At 43.7% G+C, this 22,731-nt stretch overlaps 1 protein-coding gene across 1 annotated transcript in view; it reads right to left on the bottom strand.

Moving 5' to 3' along the window:
- JAZF1 (JAZF zinc finger 1) overlaps window positions 1-21,371 on the bottom strand; it is a 191,177-nt gene extending 169,806 nt beyond the window's left edge. The window contains exon 1 of the mRNA XM_051808361.1: window positions 21,129-21,371. Within this exon, the coding sequence (XP_051664321.1) occupies window positions 21,129-21,243 (115 nt within the window). The 5' untranslated portion in view covers window positions 21,244-21,371. The remainder of the gene's footprint in view (window positions 1-21,128) is intronic.
- Between the last annotated feature and the right edge of the window lie 1,360 nt (window positions 21,372-22,731).

The raw sequence follows: 22,731 nt of genomic DNA, 5'->3' as shown, positions 1-22,731 counted from the left end.
AAAGTACAATAAAAAAGGGTTTCGTACCACTCATCACACCCTTAAAGATCACAGCAGGTGAAGTTAAATGTTCCTCCTTGAGTTTCGTATGCAGCAGAGAAGCGCAAAAAACATGGTAAGTTTGGTGCTGAAATAGGAAAGAAGAAAACTATAAAAAGAAAGATGAGAAGAACTAGCCCAGATTTAGACAGGATATTTGAATAACATTTGGAAACATCACAGAAAATTAGTTTTTAAACACTTGTATTCTTAATGGGAGGCCATATCAGCTCTTTCATCTTGCAGGCAAACCTCTCTAAATTTAAGAGAGGAAAAAAATAAATAAATAAACCCCACACACCTCTGACTGCATGTGCAGCTCAAGAATGGTGACACAGAAGCATTGCCCTGCCTCATGATGGAGATGACCTCAGAGAGTCACCATTAACATTCTCAACAGAAGGTGGGAGTGTGTGGGGTTGGGAGGGGCAGAACTGAAAATAAATACAAGCAGTCCTCCTGACAGTTTCAGACTCTACAAGGTGGCCTTAGGCCAGACAACAATGTGGGTTTGATTCACGTAAAGAGAAACTACAGTATGTCCATAGCCTGTGATTTCTGCCATAGCTTCTTTCATGAGCAGAAGATAAACTACCTGATTTAAGACCAAGTAGCTTCAGTAAGCATCTTTCAATTAACCAAATACCACAGATACACTCCTTTCCAGCTACCCCACGTAAGAAAAGCAAATGCTTATCCTGCATTTATCTTACTGCGCATAAACATAAGAACACTACAAGAATACAAGGATGAGAAAAATGACAGTCATTAATGGGCAAGCTGCTCAGCAGTGCCCATTTTGATGCTTGGTGACTCGACAACTGAACTTAACACTACTTTCTGGGTGAAAAAGCAATCATTCAGGAATCACAGAATAGTTTGGGTTGGGAAGGACCTTAAAGATCATTTAGGTGTCCCATCATAAGCAGGGAGACCTTCCACTAGGCCAGGTTGCTCAAAGTCCCAGGCAAGCTTGCCTTGAACACTTCAGGGATGGGCCACCTTCAGCTTCTCTGGGAAACCCGTTCCAGTGCTTCACCACCCTCAGAGTAAAGAATTTCTCCCTAATACCTAATCTAAACTTATCATCTTTCGGTATGAAGCCATTACCCCTTGTCCAATCACTACATGCCCCAGTCAAAAGTCCCTCTCCAGCTTTCTTTTAGGCCCCCTTTAGGTACTGGAAGGTGCTATAAGGTTCTCCCGGAGCCTTCTCTTCAGGCTGAACAATCCCAACTTCTCTGAGCATGTCTTTATGGTGCTCCAGTCCTCTCATCATCTTTGTGGCCCTCCTCTGGACCCACTCCAGCAGGTCCATGACCTTCTTGTGTTGGGGACCTAAGAGCTGGATGGAGCACTCCAGGTGGAGTCTCACTAGAACAGCGTAGATGGGCAGAATCACCTCCCTTGACCTGCTGGTTGTGTTGCTTTTAATGCAGTCCAGGATGCAGTTGGCCCTCCAGGCTGCAAGCACATTGCCAGGTCATGTTGAGCTTCTTGTCCACACACAGTCCCCAAGTCCTCTGCAGGTTTGCTCTTAATCCATTCTCTGCCCAGACTGTCTATGTGCTTGGGATTGCCCTGACTCACCTGCTGGACTTTGCACTTGGCCTTGTTGAACTTCATGAGGTTTGCACAGGCCCACTTCTGAAACCTGTCAAGGTCGCTCTGGATGGCATCCCTTCCCTCCACATCCCTTCCCTGTGGTGCGTGTCGACTGCACACACAGCTTATTGTGTTAAACAACACCAGTCCCAACAGTCATTGGTCTTCATTTGGAAATTGAGCCACTGACCACAACTCTTTGTGACCCTTCAGCCAAGTCCTTAGCCACTGAGTGGTCCATCCATCAAATCTGTATCTCTCCAGTTTAGAGACAAGGATGTCACAGTGTCAAATGCTTTTCACAAGTCCAGGTAGACAATATCAGTTGCTCTTCCCTTATCCACCAGCGTTGTAACACCATCATAGTAGGCCACCCTATTTGTCAGGCACAATTTGTCCTTAGTGAAGTCATGCTGGCTGTCACCAATCACTTCCTTATTTCCCATGTGCCTTAGCACGGTTTCTAGGAGAATCTGTTCCACGATCTTGCCAGGCACTGAGATGAAACTGACTGGTCCTTAGTTCCCCGAGTCTTCCCTTTTTCCCTTTTTAAGTCAGTGAGAATTTTTTCCCTTTTCCAGTCTGTGAGAACTTCACTGACTGCCATGCTTTCTCAAATACAGTGGCTGGTGGTTTAGCCACTTAATTTGCCAATTACCTCAGGGCCTGTGTATGCATCTTATCAGGTTCCATGGACTTGTGCACCTCCAGGTTCCTGAGGTGGTCTTAAACCTGATCTCCTAGAGTGAATGGTTCTACATTCACCCAGTCCCTGCCTTTGCCTTTGACTTGAGCAGCTTGGCTGGAGCACCTGCTGGTGAAGACCAAGGCAAAGAAGTCACTGAGTACTTCAGCCTTCTCCATATCCCAGATAATCAGGTCACCTGTTTTCTTCCAGAGGGGATCCACATTTTCTCAAGTCTTCCTTTTATCACTGATGTACCTATAGAAACTTTTCTTTTTGCCCTTGATGCATCTGGACAAATTTAATTCTACTGGGGCTTTAGCTTTCCTTAGCTGATCCCTGGCTGCTTAGACAATTTCTCTGTATTCCTCCCAGCCTACCTGTCCTTGTTTCCACCCTCTGTAGACTTCCTTTTTGTGCTTAAATTTGTCCAGGAGTTCCTTGTTCATCTATACAGACTTCCTGATGTTTTTGCCCAACTTCCTCTTTGTTGGGATGCATCACTCTTAAACTTGGAGGAGGTGATACTTGAATACCAAACCAGCTCTCCTGGGCCCCTCATCCCTCCAGGGCTCTATCCCACAGCACCCTGCCAAGCAGATCCCTGAAGAGGCCAAAGTCTTCTCTCCTGAAGTCCAGCGTAGTAAGCTTGCTGTGTGTTCTCCTCCCTGCCCTAAGGATCTCTAACTCTACCTTTCCATGATTGCTGCAGCCCAGGCTGCCTTTGAGCTTCACAATCTCCACCAGACTCTCCTTGTTGGCAAGAACAAGATCCAGCACTGGCTCCTCTATCAATTGGAGAAAGAAGTTATCATCAATGCATTCCAGGAACCTCCTGGATACTTGTGCCCTTCTGTGTTGCCCCTCCAGCAGATATCAGTGTGGTTAAAGTCCCTCATGAGGAACAGGGCTTGTGAACGTGAAACTGCTCCGATCTGTCTATATTGGTCTCATCTGGTCAGTCTTCCTGGTGAGATGGCCTGTGGCAGATCCCCACTATGATGTCACGGGTCCCTGCCCTCCTTTTAATCCTGACCCATAAGCTCTCAGTCAGCTCCTCATCCATCCCCAGGAGGAGCTCCATGCACTCCAGCTGGTCATTGACAGAGGACAACACCCCCTTCTCATGTTTCCTGCCTGTCCTTCCTAAAGAGCCTGCATTCCTCCACTCCAAGACCCCAGTCATCTCCACAATGTCAGTAAGATCACAGCCCTGTAGGCTTTATTTCCCATGCTGCGTGCATCTGCATAGAGGCATTTAAGTTGGGCCCTGATGAAGCTGACTTACTGGCTGGAGTGGCTGCAATTCCTTTGTGCTGCTCTTCAGGAGCTCTCTTGCTGACCTGCAATCCATCTCTAGACCCTGGGCATCTCTTGCTGGCACTGGCATCCAAGTAGTAGGAGTGGGATGGATGGAGGTTCCCCTCCCCCAGCAACTCTAAAGCCCTCTTCACATCTTTTAAGACAGCTCTGTTTTAAAAGAACTAGCTAATCTGTTCTTGCTAGCAAATGTAATCCTTTACCCCAGCATCAAAGACTCCATTTAGCACAGTTCTTGAAGTTTATAAAGAACAGAGAGGATACATGAGGCATGGAAATTAAAAACAAAATAGAAGAGAGGAAGCAGGTTTGCTAACTGCAGGAAATAGCACTTTTTCTGCAATCTCAGCCTCACCATTACTAATGTTTTATTCATCAATTCCTTCTTGCAGTTTTTCTTCTTAGGCAAAGACAACCTGGCAGCACCACATTTTTGGTATTCCAAGTCAAATATAATCCCAGATCATTAGAAAAAAAAGAGATAATGCACTCCTCAGACTCTAGTAAGAGAGTCAGAAACAGCACCTTATCACCCATTGAGGATGTCCATCTCTCCCTCACCCTCCTAGGGTTATTTCTGGCACTGTGTCCTGGACTAAGCACACACAATGGAAGCACAATCCCATCGCTTCACAGAAGAAAAGACAGAGGGAGAGGGGGTTTACCTTTGCTGACCTCTAACTCACAGCCATTTCTGCACTCCTCTGAGAACTCATCATCTCTCTTGAAATTGTGCATCTCTGCCTTCAGCACTTTCTTGCCTACTTTGCCAGTCTCAGGAGTTTTACTCACTGCATACAATTCTGTACTGGTCCTCACAGTGCTGATGTGCTTTAAGTTCTCTGTCATACTCTTCGTGTCTTTCGGGGCATGGCTTTTTAATTTTTTTTTTCAAGCCAGGTTCAAGTACTCCTAATGCACATCTTACAGCAGCTTCCAGTTATCAATGTAAAAAAGTCAATGACTTATTGCCAAATTCATGGACCCACAAGTAAGAACATATAAGAGAGTCATCAAGTCCTACTATAGTCAGATGACACATAGTAAAGTTGTTCGATGTTTGCCACATCAAAAGCTCTACCCACATAAACTTTAGAATAGGAAAATTAAAAAGAAAGGAAAACATCAAAAAGAAAGAAATACAAAAATACAAAATTGAAAAGACAGCAAGAAATAAATAGAGTAACTAATAAAAATAACAAATCTTTAAAGCACTTAATAAACCTTGGATTCAGAAATGATCTCACAGACACTGCTCTGAAATTAGAGTTCACAGACACAACGCAAAGCTTAGAAGTTAAAATAGATGGCTGCTGGGATAAATATCTATGGCTCAGCTCAACTGCCCACACATTTGGCCCATTTAAGATTTTATCCTTCACAACCAAGGAGATAGTTATAAACCTGAAATAGCTATCAAAGCCTCAGCAGCATGATTTTTGTGATAGAGAAAAATAATGTCAAGAGTATAGTTATTGTAAGCATCTGCTAAAAAAAATAATTAAAAGGCCATCAGAAATAAAAGGTATTTAGCTACTTTCTCTAGAGTAAAACCCATTGTGAATTCCGTGATCTTGCCTCCTTGAAAGGGAAATTGCACTTTCAGTTTCCTACACAAAACAAAACCAAAACATCTATTTATATGTAGACAAAGGAACTATATTTATATATAGACTTATTTAGGAGCCAAGGTCTTCTGATAGGCTCATGGGATCTTTGCAGCAGAGAAATTATCCATGCTTCATCCAAAAGTGTGAGGGATCATCCAGAAGTTTTGCTTTTGAGAGGGATAAATTACCTTTTTATGTCCTCAGTGCACAAATCCTTCCTGCCCACACACCTACCTAGCATCTCGCAACAATTCCTGTAAGGAGGAGAAGATCCAGACCTGCCACCAGCCCAGGACTGGTTTTACCTCTCTGGTTTGGTTCTCCTCCATGGTTTGCTAAGCCATCGAATCCTTGAACGTCTAAATGGAAATAACACATTGCCAAATACTAATCTTTACGATTGCAATCAACCGATTAAACTATAATTCTACCATTGTTATCCACCAACACCTTTCCTGCTTAAGTACAAGGCATGTTTACATTATTACTGAGGAGCTCAAACATTTTCTTTCACAATAAGGTATTCTCTTCCTCCACCTACCTAAACCAAGGTGAATGGTCATGAATCAGACCAGTATCTGGAACAACATTTTCGCTTCTAAAGCGATATGGACAGATGCAGAAAAGCCAAGAATTACTATCTTCACCAGTTTTAAGGTCGGTTGAAAGATTTTGCAAAAAAAAACCCAACGAAGCAAAAAAACCTTCCACATATCCAAATGCAACACCACCAGGCAAAGTTTGCATTTTATTTCCTTTTCTTTTACAATATCACTGCTGAAGTGAAAAGCTTGAGATCTGTTACACCAAGTGAAATAGCCATGAAGGAGGAAATCAGATGGCAAAACAAGTAACACAAATCTTATAAAACCCCAGACCTATTAGCACTGTGTAGATAAAAGTAGTTTTGATTTTATTCCAATCTGCTTTGTAAAGGGCCTTTCCCTTACCCCACTAAACAGAATCTGCACCAGTAATGCTGGTTCACAGTTACACAGAGACAAAAACATGCAAATTCCACTTCAACACTGTATTTAATTAACAGATTCATCTCTTTTGTAGTCCATATATACACAGAAAAGCGTTGGCTACTGCTCACAGACAATGATTTATCTGTTCACCTGTAGTCAGCTAAAGTAGTGGGAAATAGCAAATAAAAATACAGGACTCCAAATCCAGGATCAACTAACTTTAAAGCTGGGTGCAGAAAAGAAATTATGGAAGTTGGACACAATGCAGAAATCTCTATCTAGTGGTAAGGCATTGTTGTTTTTATAACTCATTTTTGGCACCTACCTTCCCTTCTTTGGGAACACTGTGTACATGCTGAAAAGGAGAAGTTAATCCCGACACCTTGAATTCACAGCTATCTATGGAGTGCAGCGCTGGTAACCCACACTCAGGAAACACGGAACACTGCTTTCATTTTCCTATAACCAATTCAAAATAGTAGCACCATTAAGCTGACACCAAAAGTATACATCATCAGGAAAAGATTGTATTTGAAAACCTTACTTCTCATCAGAAGACCTCTGGATATGCTGCTCCCTCAAAACTGGAACTGATAAAAATCAGCCAACCACATACACACACTCACTCAGCATGAGAGTTGTAGATCACAAAACGTGTAAAAACTTGCTCCTTCTCGGGAAATGCCCACAATTGATCCTCAGATTCAAGCCCAAATGTTAAAATACCACAAAATACCACTGTGCCATTTATCTAATTCTTTAAGCTGCAAACATCAGTGTGATTATCTGAGCACTTGAAAACGACTGACGAACACGCACTTAGCAGCATATCTCATTACTACTACATTTTTGTGGCAGGCAGACATACAGATGTTTCTCTGTTCACCTCCAACCAAGATACCTGCTAAGTCTGCATCTTCCCAAGCCAGCCAGTGTGTTATTCAAGCCATTCTCATAAGGTCATATCATCATTACAACACATCCTAAGCAACAGAAATAAAATTACATCCAAACAAGTTCCTACTATATTAACAAGTCCATCAAATCACTAGAAATGCAATGTTCTTAAATATGTGCTCCAGCACAGAAACAGGTCCATGCTCTCCTCTGCGCCATCTCAAGGAACAGCAGCCAAGAAGGAAGGATGTAGCTGCCTCTACTCAGATCTACCTCTTGCAACCATGTCTTCTCTTCCTCGGGTCATCAGGTGGGGAGAATAGCCAAGATCAGTTTAGCCTGTAAAAGTACTACAGATTAGTACCATCCATCAGTTTTGTTTAACTAAACCATATACTTCAATATTAAAAAGCACCCAGGACCAAAATGAGACACCATGAATAACCTTTCAGTTTCAGCACTTCCTAAATATCAATCGCCCTACAAAAGAATTTTATGCTAATTATGTGAAAACTAGGGTACACTGTCATCTCCCAAATCACTAGTTCTCCCCTCTCAAAGTAAAAAAACCTGTGTATCCACAGTCAAAGTCCTACAAACAGAGCAATGTAACCATTGTGCTTTGCCATGGGATGGACAGCTTCACAACCAGAGGCACCAAACAGGGCCTGGGTCTCAGCATCAGCTGGTATCTCTTGCCCATATGATGGCTCGCCCTGAGATATCATACAGGTAAGCTTTGTTTCATGGAACTCACATGGACAGATGCTCAATCAGAAGTATGTTCTGCCCAGGTAAACTCGTACTGCTTAGGACATGATTACTCACTAGCTCTTTTGTTTGTAGGAATCCTCTTCCATATCCCACTGCACAGCCATGACACCACATCAACTAGTAGAGAGCAAGGAGATGGGAGGACTGTGAGACTTTAGCTCTATCTACCTAATAATCAACAACATTTGATACTCCACTGCAAAGACACCAACAGAGAAAGCAGACCTCTTTTGCCGTGGTCTAAGATGCTTTGGGGCTCAAAATATATAACATGGAGTAGTTCAACTTGATGCATTCTTTTCAAATGGGGGACAGGCAATTTGCTGTCTCAGATACTTGTGTAATGGAAGTCTGTCTTGGAAAGGAATCCAAATCAGGTTTGTATCTACCCAAATACAAGTGTGAAACCTTCTGATAATGGTCTTCATGCTTACGTTCTGCTCTTTATAAAATGTCAGGGGAAAAAAACCCACAAACCAAATAGAAACCAATAATCTTGCTTTCTTGAGTGCTTGTTATCAACCCTGTCTACTGGATTCTAAAAATTGCCATCATGCAAGATGTTAAGTTGCTTAACTACAGAGGTTCAAAAGTAGAAATGGGTATCAATGGGCTCACAGTGAGGAAATGAGCAACAAGTCAGGAATGGAGGTCCACAAAAACAGACTGCCTCCCAGATAAGCTATTATTAAGTCTGTTCTACCAAGTCACCTACCCATGACAACAAGGTAGAAAGCAACCAAAGGTTACCCGGAAGGAAAGGCTTTATTATCTTGAAAAGAGATCTGTTCTACTGTGGAACCACTAGAAAGAGAAAGGGGAAAAAATAAAAATAAATAAAGCAAAAAATCAGTTCTGCCACAACAGCAACAAACCAATGTTTGTCTTGGAAAGAAGGCCACTAGCCCAGCATTTAATGAATTCAAGGACTCCAAACAGGATGGTTTTAGAACTGACTTTAAGAGAAAGCCTACTGCATTCTTGGAAGAACAAGAAGAGGATATGTCATATATGAGGACATTGCTTACTTCTTCTCCAGGAGTGCTTCAGCGCACATAGTAACAATTGAGTGCTTCGAACTCAGTCCTTCAGATTGAGCATTCAGTTCTCAGTATCCTCACCAGTAAAGCTAAGCAGAAAAATTCAAATCTCAGATATGTAAAATTCTGCTTCAAAATGAAAATATGGAGGGGACTTATCCACATCCAGATCATTAATGATATTCTTAAGGAGCACAATCTACATAAATTGACTTAAAAATTAGCACCATGACAGGTCACCTGCAGAAGAGGGAAATTCAAAAGAGGTATTGAGGCAACTTGAAAAGGTAGCTACAATAACCAAGAGAAATGATCTGTTATGAGGAGGTGTTTAGTAGTATGAACAAGAGAGGTTTTCAGGATAAATTAGATAAGGACTTTGCAGGCAGTGAACTAAGCATACTTATGACATCCATTAAGAGCTCTGAATCTCATCAAGTACATGCCTCAAGCAGACTGCCTGAATGAACCCAAGCATCCAACCCTTAAGTGAGTCAGGAGAGATTGGCCTGTATACTTGCTCCAGAATTAGAGATGTGTCTGACTAGCAAGCAAAAAAACTGTTTCTATTCTGTCCAGCTTATGAGACTCAAAAATCCCAACCAAGACCTCATTAAGAAAGCAGACTTCTTTGTTTTTCACAAACTCCTTTTCTTCCTTGCTTCAATTTCACATTTCTTGTTTCAATTTCACCTTTCTTCATCTTTACTCCTTGCTACACTCTGCTTCTTTGTTTTGTCAGAAAGGCACCTTCTCTACTGATATGGTTAATGTACTAACACAGAGGCCTGAAAACACAAGTACAGTATATCCTACTATTATGTCTGTGTTCAGTGTCCTGTTCCTAAGCCACACCTGCTCTACAGAGCACCAAAAATAAATCAGAACAACCAGCATTGACAAGAAAAGAAGGCTTCCAGACTTTACAGGATGAAGCGGTTCAGTGGCTCCAGCACAGAAAAGCAGCAGCAGCAGCCGTGATAGAAAGGCTCCAATCAACCACTCATCTGTGGAGCAACAGGAGAAGAGAACAGAATGAACAGTCAGAAGGGTCAGCAGCAGGTGAGCACACACACCGGATGGAGATTTCTAATTTTTTTTTTAAGCAGTAACAGAACAGAAGGCAATTTCTGATTTCCCTAAAAAGCCTAAACCAGGTACCCACCAACTCTATACAGAATGCACGTGTAACATCTTTCTTACTATGCAAAGGACAAACCACTCTGAGGCATCAAGAACCACAGTCTGCATGTATGTGTAACAGAATGCTTTGCTGAGCATAACTTCTTATCAAAAGCTAAACACTACTGGAACAGAGTTTCCTCTATGGACAGTAACACCAAGTTATAGAATTTATAATCCCTTTTCTTCAACCACCAGTCAGGGCTTGGCAGATTAAAAAAAAAGGTGGCAGGTGATGAGAGGGGTTGAATTTTCCTAATTTAGTAAGCAAAGCTAGGACAGAACAGAAGAAAGATGTAAAGGTCCAACTTTATTCCACAGGTCAACACAGACAAGAAAAAAATTTAATTTCACCCCCTGGTTTGTATGATGTTTTTTCAGTCATGAAAGGATTACTAATCCCACACAAGTGTCTTCCCAAACTACATACACTGGAAGGTTTGGGTTTTTATTTCATACCTCTGCAGTTTACTATCTAGGGTCAATTTGCCAAAACTGAACTAGTATGTGGGCTGTTCCTAACCTCCTCTCTTCAGTTCTCACTTCTTATCCTAACGACCTGCAGCTCTGCAGGCCTCTGAAAGAAACATTTACTTTGTCTTCAATTACAATTAATATTTTAAAATTACACAGGCAGAAAAATTAGCATGAATTATTGTTCCTAATTATTGATATAACAAGTAGAATGGTATACCTTAACTGCAAAAAAAAATTTAAATTATTACACCACACAAGTTAACAAGACTTTCCAGAAAACCATATACTCAATTTCATGCCATGGTTCTAGGCACACACCACCACTAGAGATTATAAGCATGCTTTCACTGTTTATGCACACCTGCTACGACAGAACAAGCATTGCTTCATTTCCAGAACGCTTGGTGGTAGTAAGCAATCCTGTGGCTGGAACACTGTGTCATTAGCAAGAATAGAAAGGTTCATTAACTGCACACCCACCAGATTTCTGAGGTCAGTGGCATAACATAGAATTAGGGTGACAGTGCTACAGGAACTACACTTTCTATTTAAAAAAGGAAGAAAGGAAAAAGTAAGACTGCCATTGAGAAAAAAATGCAGGTATCAATTAACCCAATGTATCTCCAGAACATTCATTAAGCTTATAAATCAATATTCATTTTCATTATATTTGTTTCAATATTTGAAATGCATTTGAGGCCGTACATACAGCTCAGGCATAGGAGGAACAGATATAGAATTTCTTGCCCATCTCTTTCTCTTCTAACTCAGAGATATGAAAATTGCTGCAGAAGTAAAATTCTTCAGGTAAAATCTACTCAAAGGATTTTTTTTTAAATTTCATTAAAATCCAACTACTTAATATTAAAATACAAGAATGCAACCAAAAATATCCACAGAAGGTAACAGCAACAAATACCTTTTCCCCATCCTGTGCATCCAATTATTGTTGCATACCTGAAGAAGCTCTTCGTATTTACCCTGGCTCTGGAAGCAGGTTGAGCAAGCCACTAAAACTCCCTGGCATATAACCACGTTCCAGCTCACAGTGCCCAACACAGACTATCTCACCTCTCAGACTGGTCTAAAGAGAGCCCTGGGTAACTACCCCAAGGTAACTGTCAGCAAAGACTGGGTATTTGCTTTGCTCTGATGGCAGGCTCCTCACAATCGCACAAGAAAATGTGCCAGCAAGAAAGGGGTTATTCTGGATAGATAAATGAGAGCAATACATAAGGTACAGGCAGCTAACTCTCTGGGTAGCTCTCGCAGGACAGAGACCAAAATCTGGAACCCCTGCCAAATACGGCTGCTGAAGGTAAAGCGTGAGGACTGATACAGCTACAGTGTCAGCATTCCCATCTATATGAGAGTATTTAGTCAATTTATGAGATTTTCTGAGGTAGAAGGAAAATACAGTTACTAACAATGGTAGGACTGTGTGGAAAGAGTCCTACAGCACAGTTAGAAAGTCTCTCTAAAGTACACAAAGTGCTTACAATAAGCCTGGGAAAATGAAGACTCCCTAGCATAGTCTCTATATGAGCAGTTAACTGTTATTTTATGCATCTTACTCGAGATCTTAACAACTCTCACATCACCCAGTTAACACAGTACAACCATCAATGATATCTGCAAGGCAGCAGACACTCAACAGCAAGTCATAGAAGCTGCAATACTCTTCCAACAGATTGCTACGAAAACACGTAAACTTCCAGGGTTTCCCTAAAATTTTGTCACTAGATTTACTTGTATCAATGTCAATTTTTTGATTTGAAGACAAAGGAAGTAAGGGCAGACCTCAGTAAATTGGTATGCAGCTTTCACCTGCCAGCAGGTAAGCATCTGAAGTCTTCATGAAGCCTTTAAATTAATTTTCAGGTCACATCCATAGCACTAATACACACACACATTGATGAAGATACACAGCAGAATTACATCAAAATAAATTACTGAAATAATTAAATAGTGTTGTTTTCTTCACCTAATGTCCATAAGGGGCTGAGTTCACATTCATGTATCCATGGCAGTCTCATAGAGCAGTGAAACTGGATCTCTTGCATCTTAAATGCCTGTTTCTGGGTTATGGCTTCTATTGGGATAATTCTGAGAAAGTAAGATAGTGGCTACATTACATACTGCTGAAGAAAGAGGTGATACTTTACATCCATTTCTCCTTTCCACAGCACACTTGAGTATTTAGCAGTTCAAATTTTACTCACAGAATATTTACTATTGGTCAAAATATGTTGGGAAAAAAAATTAATTTCCATAAGAAACAGAAACATTTGCAGCTTACTCAAGTTTGACAAAGTAGTCAGGGCAGGTATTTCAGAAGTGTCCAAATATTTTCTAAAACTAAAAAAACATTTTGTTGGAGCAGTTTCAGCAATGCCAATATTTCAAAATTAAACTACTCAGCTTTTCATAAAAAACTCTTAACAAATGAGATGGCCTTTATTAGCACACAGTGAAATCTTCCTCAAAATCAGAAGAAATGTTTCAAAATTCATCCACAATTAAATTCTAATCTCTTTGGCCATAGGGAACCGAGCACCTCGGCTTCAGAATTCCATTCAATTCTTTTCCTTAAAATGATACATTTCCTCTTCTATGTCTACTACATCCTTTGTAAAACAAAGTCAATTCAGTCTTTAATAAATTATAGTATCTGAAGTGAGATGGCACAGTAGTAATGTACCCATCCTGTGCACTCGTTGGAGACACAAAGAGTACTACGGTGTCATCAGCATCTCAGGTGAAGAAATCCTTTTATCTTTTTTATCAGGGCACAAAATAAAGAAGGAGCCTCGTAAGAATTCAGGGAATGCAAATATTAGTAGCAAAGAAAAACCATGAAACCACAAACTGGAATATTTCTTCTATTCTACAGCTCTAAATATTGGTCCAGCACCTCATAACTAAAGTATAATAAACTGTATGTACTTCCTCAAAGCATTTCCAAGTCTCAAGATAGAATTAGACACCAAAAAAAAGGAATTGGTTGTTTAATTTTTATTGTGAAGTTATTCACTGAGACGGTCCTTTAAAAGCAAGGACTCTTTTTTGTTAAACACAGTTGATTATCAAATCAATTCTCTAATTGATGCTACTTCAAATTAACATGAAAATCTTTGTCTCTGCCTTTCTCAAGGTGTACACAAGTAGCTATCTTCTTAAATGGTTATAATCCAAATTCTGAATTACTGGTGCTTACTAGAGATAAATAAAATTAATTCACAGTGAAAAACAGTTTTTTCGAGAAAAAGAATTAAAAATAAAGAAAAAATTGCACTTTAAGGAGCAATGAAGTGTACACTGGAAGCAACAGGCCTCTAGTGCTTGTTTCTTTTGCATTAAAGTATTCTGCAGCTTGACACAAAATATTTCTGATTACTTGCTTGTATTTGCATTATATTCTATAAGAGGAAGGAATGTTAGGTAAGATTTTCTCACATTGAACAGATGTTTCTTCATCTTCTAGCATCACCTCTTTATCAAATTATTTTTAACTATACAATTATTATTTTTTATTATACAATATTACATTCCCCAAGTAATTATGAAGTGAAAAAAGATAATTTGACTGGCAGCCACTTGATTGTTTTACAATTCTCATACGGACTACAGGTTGACTATGAAAACATGCTCTAAAGGCCTGAAGAGGAGACATGATAACCACTATAAATTTGACCCTAAAGGTAAGTATGTGCTATGCAAGTGAAGTGTAATGCTACTTCTACAAGTTATCTAATGTTTCTTCAGGTTTTCATTTTCCAACTCTTGTGCAGATCTGCTGGCACACAAGAAGAGCAATATCTACCATAGGTAGGGATATAGCCCTGCAACAAGCCTCACCCAAAGCCAACCCAGTGGGTAGAAAAAAAAGGAAAGATCCCTATTGGCTTTATGTGAGAACTTCAATCTTAAAAAAGAAAAATCAGTTTGCAGCATGTTCACAGATGTTTGTTTTCAGCCCTTTCTTCGTAGAAAACATAGCACTCAAGCTTTACACAATTAAAACACTATGTCTTAGCCTCCATGTACTTGGTAACCTCAAAACAAGAACAAATTCCATGTCACAGGAGTATCAAAAATTATGTTTTAGTCAAAGTTTAACAGTAATTCCATTTTCCTCCATACAATTAATATATTCTAGAATTTGTTGCAAGTGTTGCATTTACATTTTATCACAATTTAAATTCAAACCCAAAGAGCAAAAGAAACCAAACTTGTAAGAACAAAATAATCAAAGACCCTGTTCTGCTCAAGATTATATGTGGGGAGGAAAAAGTTCTGATTAGAACTTTTAGTCAAAAAAGACTGATAGAAAAGCCTTCCTGAAACAGAAGGGCCTTCCTTCCCACACCAACTTACAAAGTGAATAACCAACATCCTTGGAAAATATATCCTTCCACCTCACTGTGAAATGCATTTTCAATAAGTAACAAAAATTACAGCTGTAGAAGTACTGGGCCGAGGATGAACTTCAGATAAGTGTATCCATAAATGTAGAAAGTTGTTTCTCAAGAACAATAATTAGCACTCTTGCTGAGGTAAATACACATAATTTTTCACTTATTTTGCAAGGACACACATTCATGCACATCACTGGCAACTGTGCACAGGTCTGTCCTCTGATTTCCAGATGCTGATCAGAGCATTCCATGTACCTAGTTGCCACATCGCTCTCGGTGTAAAAAGCCTCAGGCTAAGATCTACCACCTTTCAAAACAGCCAATCTCTGCTCCAAATGTTAAATTATATATTGAGCAAATGCTAAGAGAGAGTTACACGATGGTAACCACTCAAATGACGTTCACACTCTTCTGAAGAGCTCAGCTTTAGCAAACAAAATCTGTCATACAGATTTAAGTTTTCCAGGCCTTCCATAACTGCTGGTGTGTAGCCTCTCATCCTCATTTTTAGCAACATACAACGGTTGCATCTTCTTATGCTTGTTTTATACAACATGCTGTGGGCTCCCATATAGAAGCTGTCATCTCTGTCATACTGCACTTTATCCAAGATACTGGTGGAAGTCTAGGTAACACAGGAGAGGGGAGCACAGCACACGTTTTAGAAATAGCAAATGCCATTTTTGCATGTGCTCCCAGCCTACTCGTAATTCAACACCTTTTACTATCCAAGTGAAGACACTGCACAACTGTTATTAGCATTTCTAAAAAATATTGAAAGGGACAACTTTAAGCAATCTGCATGTATTCAGTCAATGGATTGTTCAACTACTCGAGCTCTTTGCTGTGGAATCTGGCCCCATGACTGCATAACATTAAATAAGAATTGAAGTCACTAAAGGCAGCAGATGTCAAAGCCACTACCAGACATGGAATTTCATAGCCTCTTTCCCCCTCCATATGACCTGAACTTTCCAGATGGGTAGTATTTTACATGCAAGATTTTAGTCTGTCTTCTGCAATTTTTTTTTTTTTTTACGGAGGAAGTTTTATTTTTCCTGCTAATCCTACCACTTAGGAAAGTAGCTGCCTCTGCTCTCACAGCAAGTACCGCTATGTTGCAGGAACCATTCTAGTACTTGGGAATCACTTGAATTTGATGAAAAGCATCATAACTCCTAGTTCTGAGGGCAATACTACACAAATACCCCTCTGAAAGATATCCAACGCCGGAACTTCTTATAAAGCTATGACAAAATGTTCAGCGACAGTCAATCATCTTAGTTTGTGCAATTGCTGTATAAGCAGAAGGTCTTTTTAATTCCCTTCCAATTGTTCTAGCATTTTCAGTGCAGTACAACTAACAAACTCTACTTCCGCTGAAGTTAAGAGTGTCCTCAAATTTATATTTTATATCTCTTCATATTCACTCTTCCACCTCTTCTAGCCCACCACCACATGTTTGGACGCTGATTTCATCCACATCCATTTCCTCAATGCTTGATGAGTCTCGGGAAAAGCAAGACTGCTCACATGAGCCACAGAGCTACACAGGTGTGTATGGCACGTCAGTACTTACGATGAACTAAGTGAACACATAGTGGTTCATACAAGCAACAACCTCATCTGACTTAAAAATATTTTACTATAAATCCAAGCAAAAATTAAAATAAATAAATGGATGTTGTCAAAAGTTGATGAAGAAATTCAGTAAAAATATTGGCTCTTCAACATCAGAGTAAACCTTGTATTAGCAACTAAGGAGCTACCTGACCTGCCACTCTAAAGGGTGCAGTTCAACTACAGACAGACTGAGAGAGAAACAAATTGGGGGGAGGGGGGAGAAAGATTTGCCCCACTCCTCCCCCCCCCCAAAAAAAAAAAACCAAACCAAACAACCCACACCGAAGTATGTGACTCTCTGGACTTCCTGGACTTCTATGACGAGCTGAAAGTGCCCCAGAAGACTTAAATGTATTTTCAGAAACACTATGTGGAACTAGAGGTGTTGGTCTTAACATTATTGCTGAAGACACTACAGGACAGCAGAAATACAATAAAATTTGCCATGTTGCCACAACTAATTAAGTATTCGGTAGTTTGGAATTGGTGGGTTTGGGGTTTATTTTGCTCTTCTCTTGGCAGTACTCTAGGGAATTGACTGGATTTGGTCTATTCCATTCAACAGTGTTGAATTTGCAAATTATAGTAAATTTGGCCTTTTGCTCCCAGACTAGAGATATCAAAAAAGTCAACGAAACTACCTGCAAGGGATCAGAGCAGACAAAACCAAGAGGCAGGGAGATGGCCAAGCAAGGCAGACCAAAAGCCCCCCTTCTCAGCACACTTGCAGAGAAGGTAATACCATTTCAGGTTGCTTGGACAACATGCTGGTAAAAAAAGTTGACAGAGAAGCATTTACATATCAGCAATTTTAAATCAATGTCCACTTCCAGCTGTGAGCCACAGAAAATGTGAATACACCACTTGGTAGTATTGCTACAGACTACAGAACATAGTCTGGTTGCAGAGAATACCAGTAGGGCCTGCCATATGAAAGACTCCAGAGCAGTGCTCCTGAGCTAGTCCAGTTCTTCACAAGTCTTTAACCTATAAACGCAAAACCCAGAAAGCAGCTGATATGCTGATGGGCACCACCTCAGAGTTGATATATTTCATCCAGAAGCCACAACTCTCTCAGGATATATGCATTAATGCTTTTTCAAGTAACTGGTAATTTATCAGTTGGGCATAAGATGTAGGTGAAAAAACTCCACACCACTGTCAACTTAATTATTTCATTATCATGTGATTATTCATTAGTATGAACTAAGAAAGCAACTGCAGAATCACTCAGAAACCAATCATATTCTGTCTGCAGAATGTCACAGCAGTGTTTCACAGAATGGATGAGGCTGGAAGAAACCACAGTGGGTCATCTGGTCCAACTTCCCTGCTCAAGCAGGGTCATCCTAGAGCACATGGTACAGGATTACATCCAGATGGCTCTTGAACACCTCCAGTGAGGGAGACTCCACAACCCCTCTGGGCAATCTGCACAGTCACCTGCACAGTAAAGAAGTTCTTCTTCATATTCCGGTGGAACTTCTTGTGCATAAGTTTCTGCCCATTGCCTCTTGTCCTATTTCCTTATACTAAGCTGAGCTTTATTTGCAAGGTTGATCCGAAAAAAAGATCCTTGAAAAGGGTTCACTCTGACTTTTTCAGAAACACAGTTCAGCTCTGAAAAACAACCACACTCCCACCAGTGCTCCACTACTGATGTGAACGATTAACCCATCCCATGAAACGTGGCAAAGCAGCAGCACTGCAGCAGCCAGACCAGCTAGAGCTCCTGCCATACACGCCTCCCCACACACAGCTGTTTGCAGCATCAAGTTTGTTATCTGCACTGTAACACCATCTGCCCAGCAATCATCCACTTCAGTTTAAACTAATAATGGAATATAACTCAATCAAGTTTTCTTCATTCCTGCAGCACACACAGAATGCCCAAAGCAATCTATTTTTATATGGCATGTTACTCTTTGCTCTATATGCCAAAAAATACAGTCAATTTTTAAAGCAACAAATTTCAACGCACATTTCTAGGCCTGTATGACAATAAAAACTGGATGCTGTTTGCATCATCTCACTGAGAAAGTAATTCCAACATAAGCTCCTATTCAGACACTTACTTCTTCATTTCCCAGTTGCCTTCAGAAAGGTTAGTCACCTTTTGGCTGAGCACTTAGCTGGTGAGTTTTCATAGATTATCATCCTTCAGGCTGTGCTAGGAGTTCCTCGCACAGACCAAACCACAGACTTGAGCCATCATGTATGAACTGGGATCCACACTGGGTGTCACAGTTTCAACTCCCTACTGATTTTTGTCAGTGTTTGACACAGGTAACATAACATCATTGCATCTTGTATTCACAAGCAGGTCAAGTTCAATGGGTTGTCATGTGGAAGTAAAACATTAGAAATCAAGCAAAGGAACCTTATGTCTTTCCTCACCATTTTGTACTCAAATCAGCTGCATATGTGTAACAACGTATGTGCAAAGTCTCAGCTGTGTGTCCTGCAAGTCTTGGCAAATGACACACTCTATTAAATGTGCATGTGTGCAATCCATAATACTTCAACTCTGAGATAAAGGAAAAACTAATGAATACTGGCTATAGAATTAAATATGAAATTATAAAAAAAATTACAGCATTTCAGCATAAAGCTCTCTTCTCTGTGGAGAAGTCTCAGATCGCTGATCGGGGATCAAGCAGCAATGCACAGACCACATGGGCAGGACTGTATCTTTTCTAACACCCTGTGGGCTGTGGCACCTAAGGGCTGATAACCCCTTGAGGGACGCACAAGATGACTTATGAACTTCCATTTTGGCAAACTGTTTCCCCTAAGTTTTTCTGGTATAATGTGATGCATAGTATAGGAAAAGGTAAGAATCTGAGATTAAAAAAAAACCAACAACATTACAATGGTATGCCTGCACCATGTCAAGTCATAAATTACAGAGTTTTACGCTATGTGGTTTTGTTACCTCATATAAGGCATCGTGATAATTACGAGAACCACACCTTTCATCTCACTGACCTATAATGCTACATTAATGTAACGTTACACTCACAATTTCAGCTTGAGTGATTTTTTTCAGGTTTTCAGGCAGGCTTATTAAAACTTAATAAACTGAAGTGCACGCTAGCTTCATCGTTTTGTAGCAGCAATTTGTTTCCTCATACTTCTAGTGAAACACGTGAGTCTCTGGCCCCTGGGTACTTAAAACTTCTGTATTTTTCCCTCTGGTTTTAAAACTTTGTCTGCTTCAAAGAACTAGTTCGGGTTTTTTTGACAGTTTAAGCGTTGTGTTTTACTAGCAAAAAAAGAAAGTCGGGAAGCTCCAGAGAGGAAGCAAGCAGCCCAGCAGCCAAGGCAGCACACCTGCCGAGGCCGGGGAGGGAAGGTGCGGAGCGGCGGCAGCGCCGTGTCCGGCTGGGGACGAGATGCTGTGCCGGCAGACCCTGCGCTCCAGCACGCCTGGGGCCCGGCCGGGTGCAGGCAGGCCGGTCCCGCCGGAGGTGGGAGAGGGAAAGTTGGCGCCCGCGGCCGGCCGGGAGCCGCACCGCCCCCTCCTCCCCCGGGCACCGCCCGCGCTGCCGAGGGGCGGCCCCGCCGGCCCTGCGCACGCTCCCGCTCGCCGCCCATGAGGCGCCCGCGCCGGGAAGGCACTGACGAGTCATCGCCCCGCCGCGTCCCCGCCCCCGCGGCCCTGGCGGGACGGGAGGCCGAAGGGAGCGGGGGGCGGCGGGGGTAGCCCGCAGGTGATGCTCCGTCGCGGCGCTGACCGGCCCGCCCTCCGCGGCCTGGACTCTGCGGCTCAGGGCAGCGGGTCCCGCCCGGCGCAGCCACCTTCGCCTGCCTCCCGCCCACCCGGCGCCGGGGGCTGCGCCGGCCCCGCCGCCGGGCGCTCCCTCCACGCCCACCGCGCCGCCGGCCCCGCGCTCCCGCACGCCGGTGCCTCCGCCGGGAGGCGCCTCCCGCGCTGCGGCGGCCGGAGCGCGACCCGTGCTCCCCGCCACACCTAGCAACAGCGCTGACAGGACGCAGTGGCGGCGGCGGGAGGAGGAGGAGGAGGAGGAAGCGGAATGGCTGCCGCGGCGGCGGCTCCCTCCCTCCCCGGAGCCCTGACAGCCAGCGCCGGGGCGGAAGCAGCAGGCGGCGTGCTGTGCCCGTCCTCCTCCCTCCTCCTCCACCGCCGCCTCCTCCTCCGGGCTCCTGCGCTCCCTCCTGCCAATGCAAACTAACTCCCCCTCGCCAGGGCCGGCGGGCTGCACGCCTCCCCCGCACCCACCCATGCCGCCGCGCCGCACGCCGCCGCCTCCCCAAGGAGCGCTCCACGTCGTCTGCAGGACCCGCTCCTGCCACTCCTCACCCACCGCCCGCCGACCTCCCTCCCCCGGCGGCCGCCGCCGCCGCGCCCCGGCTGCCGCTGCACCTTGTGCCCCCCGCCCCGCACCGCCCCGCCGCCGCACACGCGGCCCCCGCACCCCCCGCCTGCCCTGCCCTGCCCCGGCCGCGGCCCCGCGGGCACTCACCGATGTGGTTGTCCTCGATGTGCTCGATGAGCTCTGCCAGGGTTGGGAAGTGGAGCCCGCAGCCCCCGAACCTGCAGGCGTTGGAGAAGAAGGAGGCGGCGGCGATGCCTGTCATGGTGTTACATCGAGATCCCCCTGCGGTGCCTGCTCTGCCAGGGCCGGCGGCGGCAGGGCGGGGAGAGGCGGGGGCAAGGGGGGAACGGGACGGAGAGAGAGAGATGGGGAGCGAGAGAGAGGGAGGGTGGGGGTGGGGAGGAGGAGGTGGCGGCGGCAGCAGCAGCAGCAGCGTCGGGAGCGGCGGAGGGGAGGGACGGGCTGGGTGGGGGGAGATGAGGCAGCCGCAGCTGGGAGGAGGGACCAGCGCGGCTCTGTAACAGCTGTGCTGCCCCGGCGGCGGCCGCCGCCGGCGGGAGGAGCAGGGCACCCGCGCCGCCCTCCGCCGCCGGGGGACACCCGCGCCGCCGAGTCCGGCACCGCGCGGGGCCGGGGGGGACCAGAGATAACTTTCCCCTTCAGCCTCTCGCAGGCGGCGGCTGGGCCGGGGGCTGCTCCTGCGAGGGGAGGGGAGATGCTCCGGGGTAGGTGCTGCGGCCGGGAAGGTGGCACCCGCCCCAAGGGGCTCTCCCGGCCGCCGGGAGTTGGCTCCTAACGCCGTCGTCACCTCCACCGTCCCGGGGGGAAACAACCAGCCCTCGCCGAGGTCGCCAAACTGAGGGGCAGTCGCTCCTTCTCCGAGGTGGGCCGAGGCCGCCAGACCCAACCTTCACCTGCCCGGCGACGAGCCGGAGGCCCCGGGCACCTGCTCGGGGTACTGGGGTCTCCCCGCCGCCTGGTGAGCTGCGGCCCCCCTTCCTCCTGAGCTGCCCGTCACGGATCCCTGGGCCGGATCGTTCCCGCTTTCGCCGCCCGATGAGGCGGGTCAGGGATGTGAGGCTGCGGCCCTGGTTGGGGGGGGAAAAGTTAAGCAAGAGTTACATACACCTCGCTCCTACATCCTATTTTGACTTTTTGTCTCCAGAAAGCTATTCAGCAGAGAGGCTGACTGATTAATTGATTTTAATGAAGGTCTCCCTAGGCTCAAATTCACAGACAGCTTTATTTAAAATTAAAGGGAAAAAAAATTGCTCATCAGGAAGGCTCTCTCTTTTTCTCCCCCAATTCTGTTTTATAATAATTTTTTTCCCATATTTATACAATTCTACACTATTATTAATATTTTTGAGCAAAAGTGTGGCAAAGAAAGTCCACCTCAGTATCTGCATGAGACTCTGAATTGGTCAGATAGAAGTGGTTCCACTGATCCCACTGACGGATAGGAGTCCCAGGCTGTTCTCCTCTGTGGGAAATCAACTGTGTGCACAAGAACAAGCCTAGCTCTTGCCTGTCTTGTTACCTGTATTGCAGGTGGGGATGTTCCTAGCATTGCTGAGGGAGCCAAAGAACAACAAATCCTAAAAATGTAGTAGGATGGTTAGTGAATAGAAAAATGAGTACTTGCCCATTTGCTTAAAGCATGAAAAGTCTTGAAGCTAGTTTCTGGTGTCCCGTATATGAGAGAACCCGTCATTTATGTTGAGAAAACAAGCTTTATCTTGCAGTTTAT

The sequence above is a fragment of the Manacus candei genome, unplaced genomic scaffold (assembly GCF_025592945.1).
Source record: "Manacus candei isolate 608988 ecotype Guabito, Panama unplaced genomic scaffold, ASM2559294v1 h1tg000072l, whole genome shotgun sequence".
Classification (NCBI taxonomy): Eukaryota; Metazoa; Chordata; class Aves; order Passeriformes; family Pipridae; genus Manacus; species Manacus candei.
Note: the sequence above shows the minus strand (reverse complement) of the source record. Positions and strands in the feature narration are given on the sequence as shown.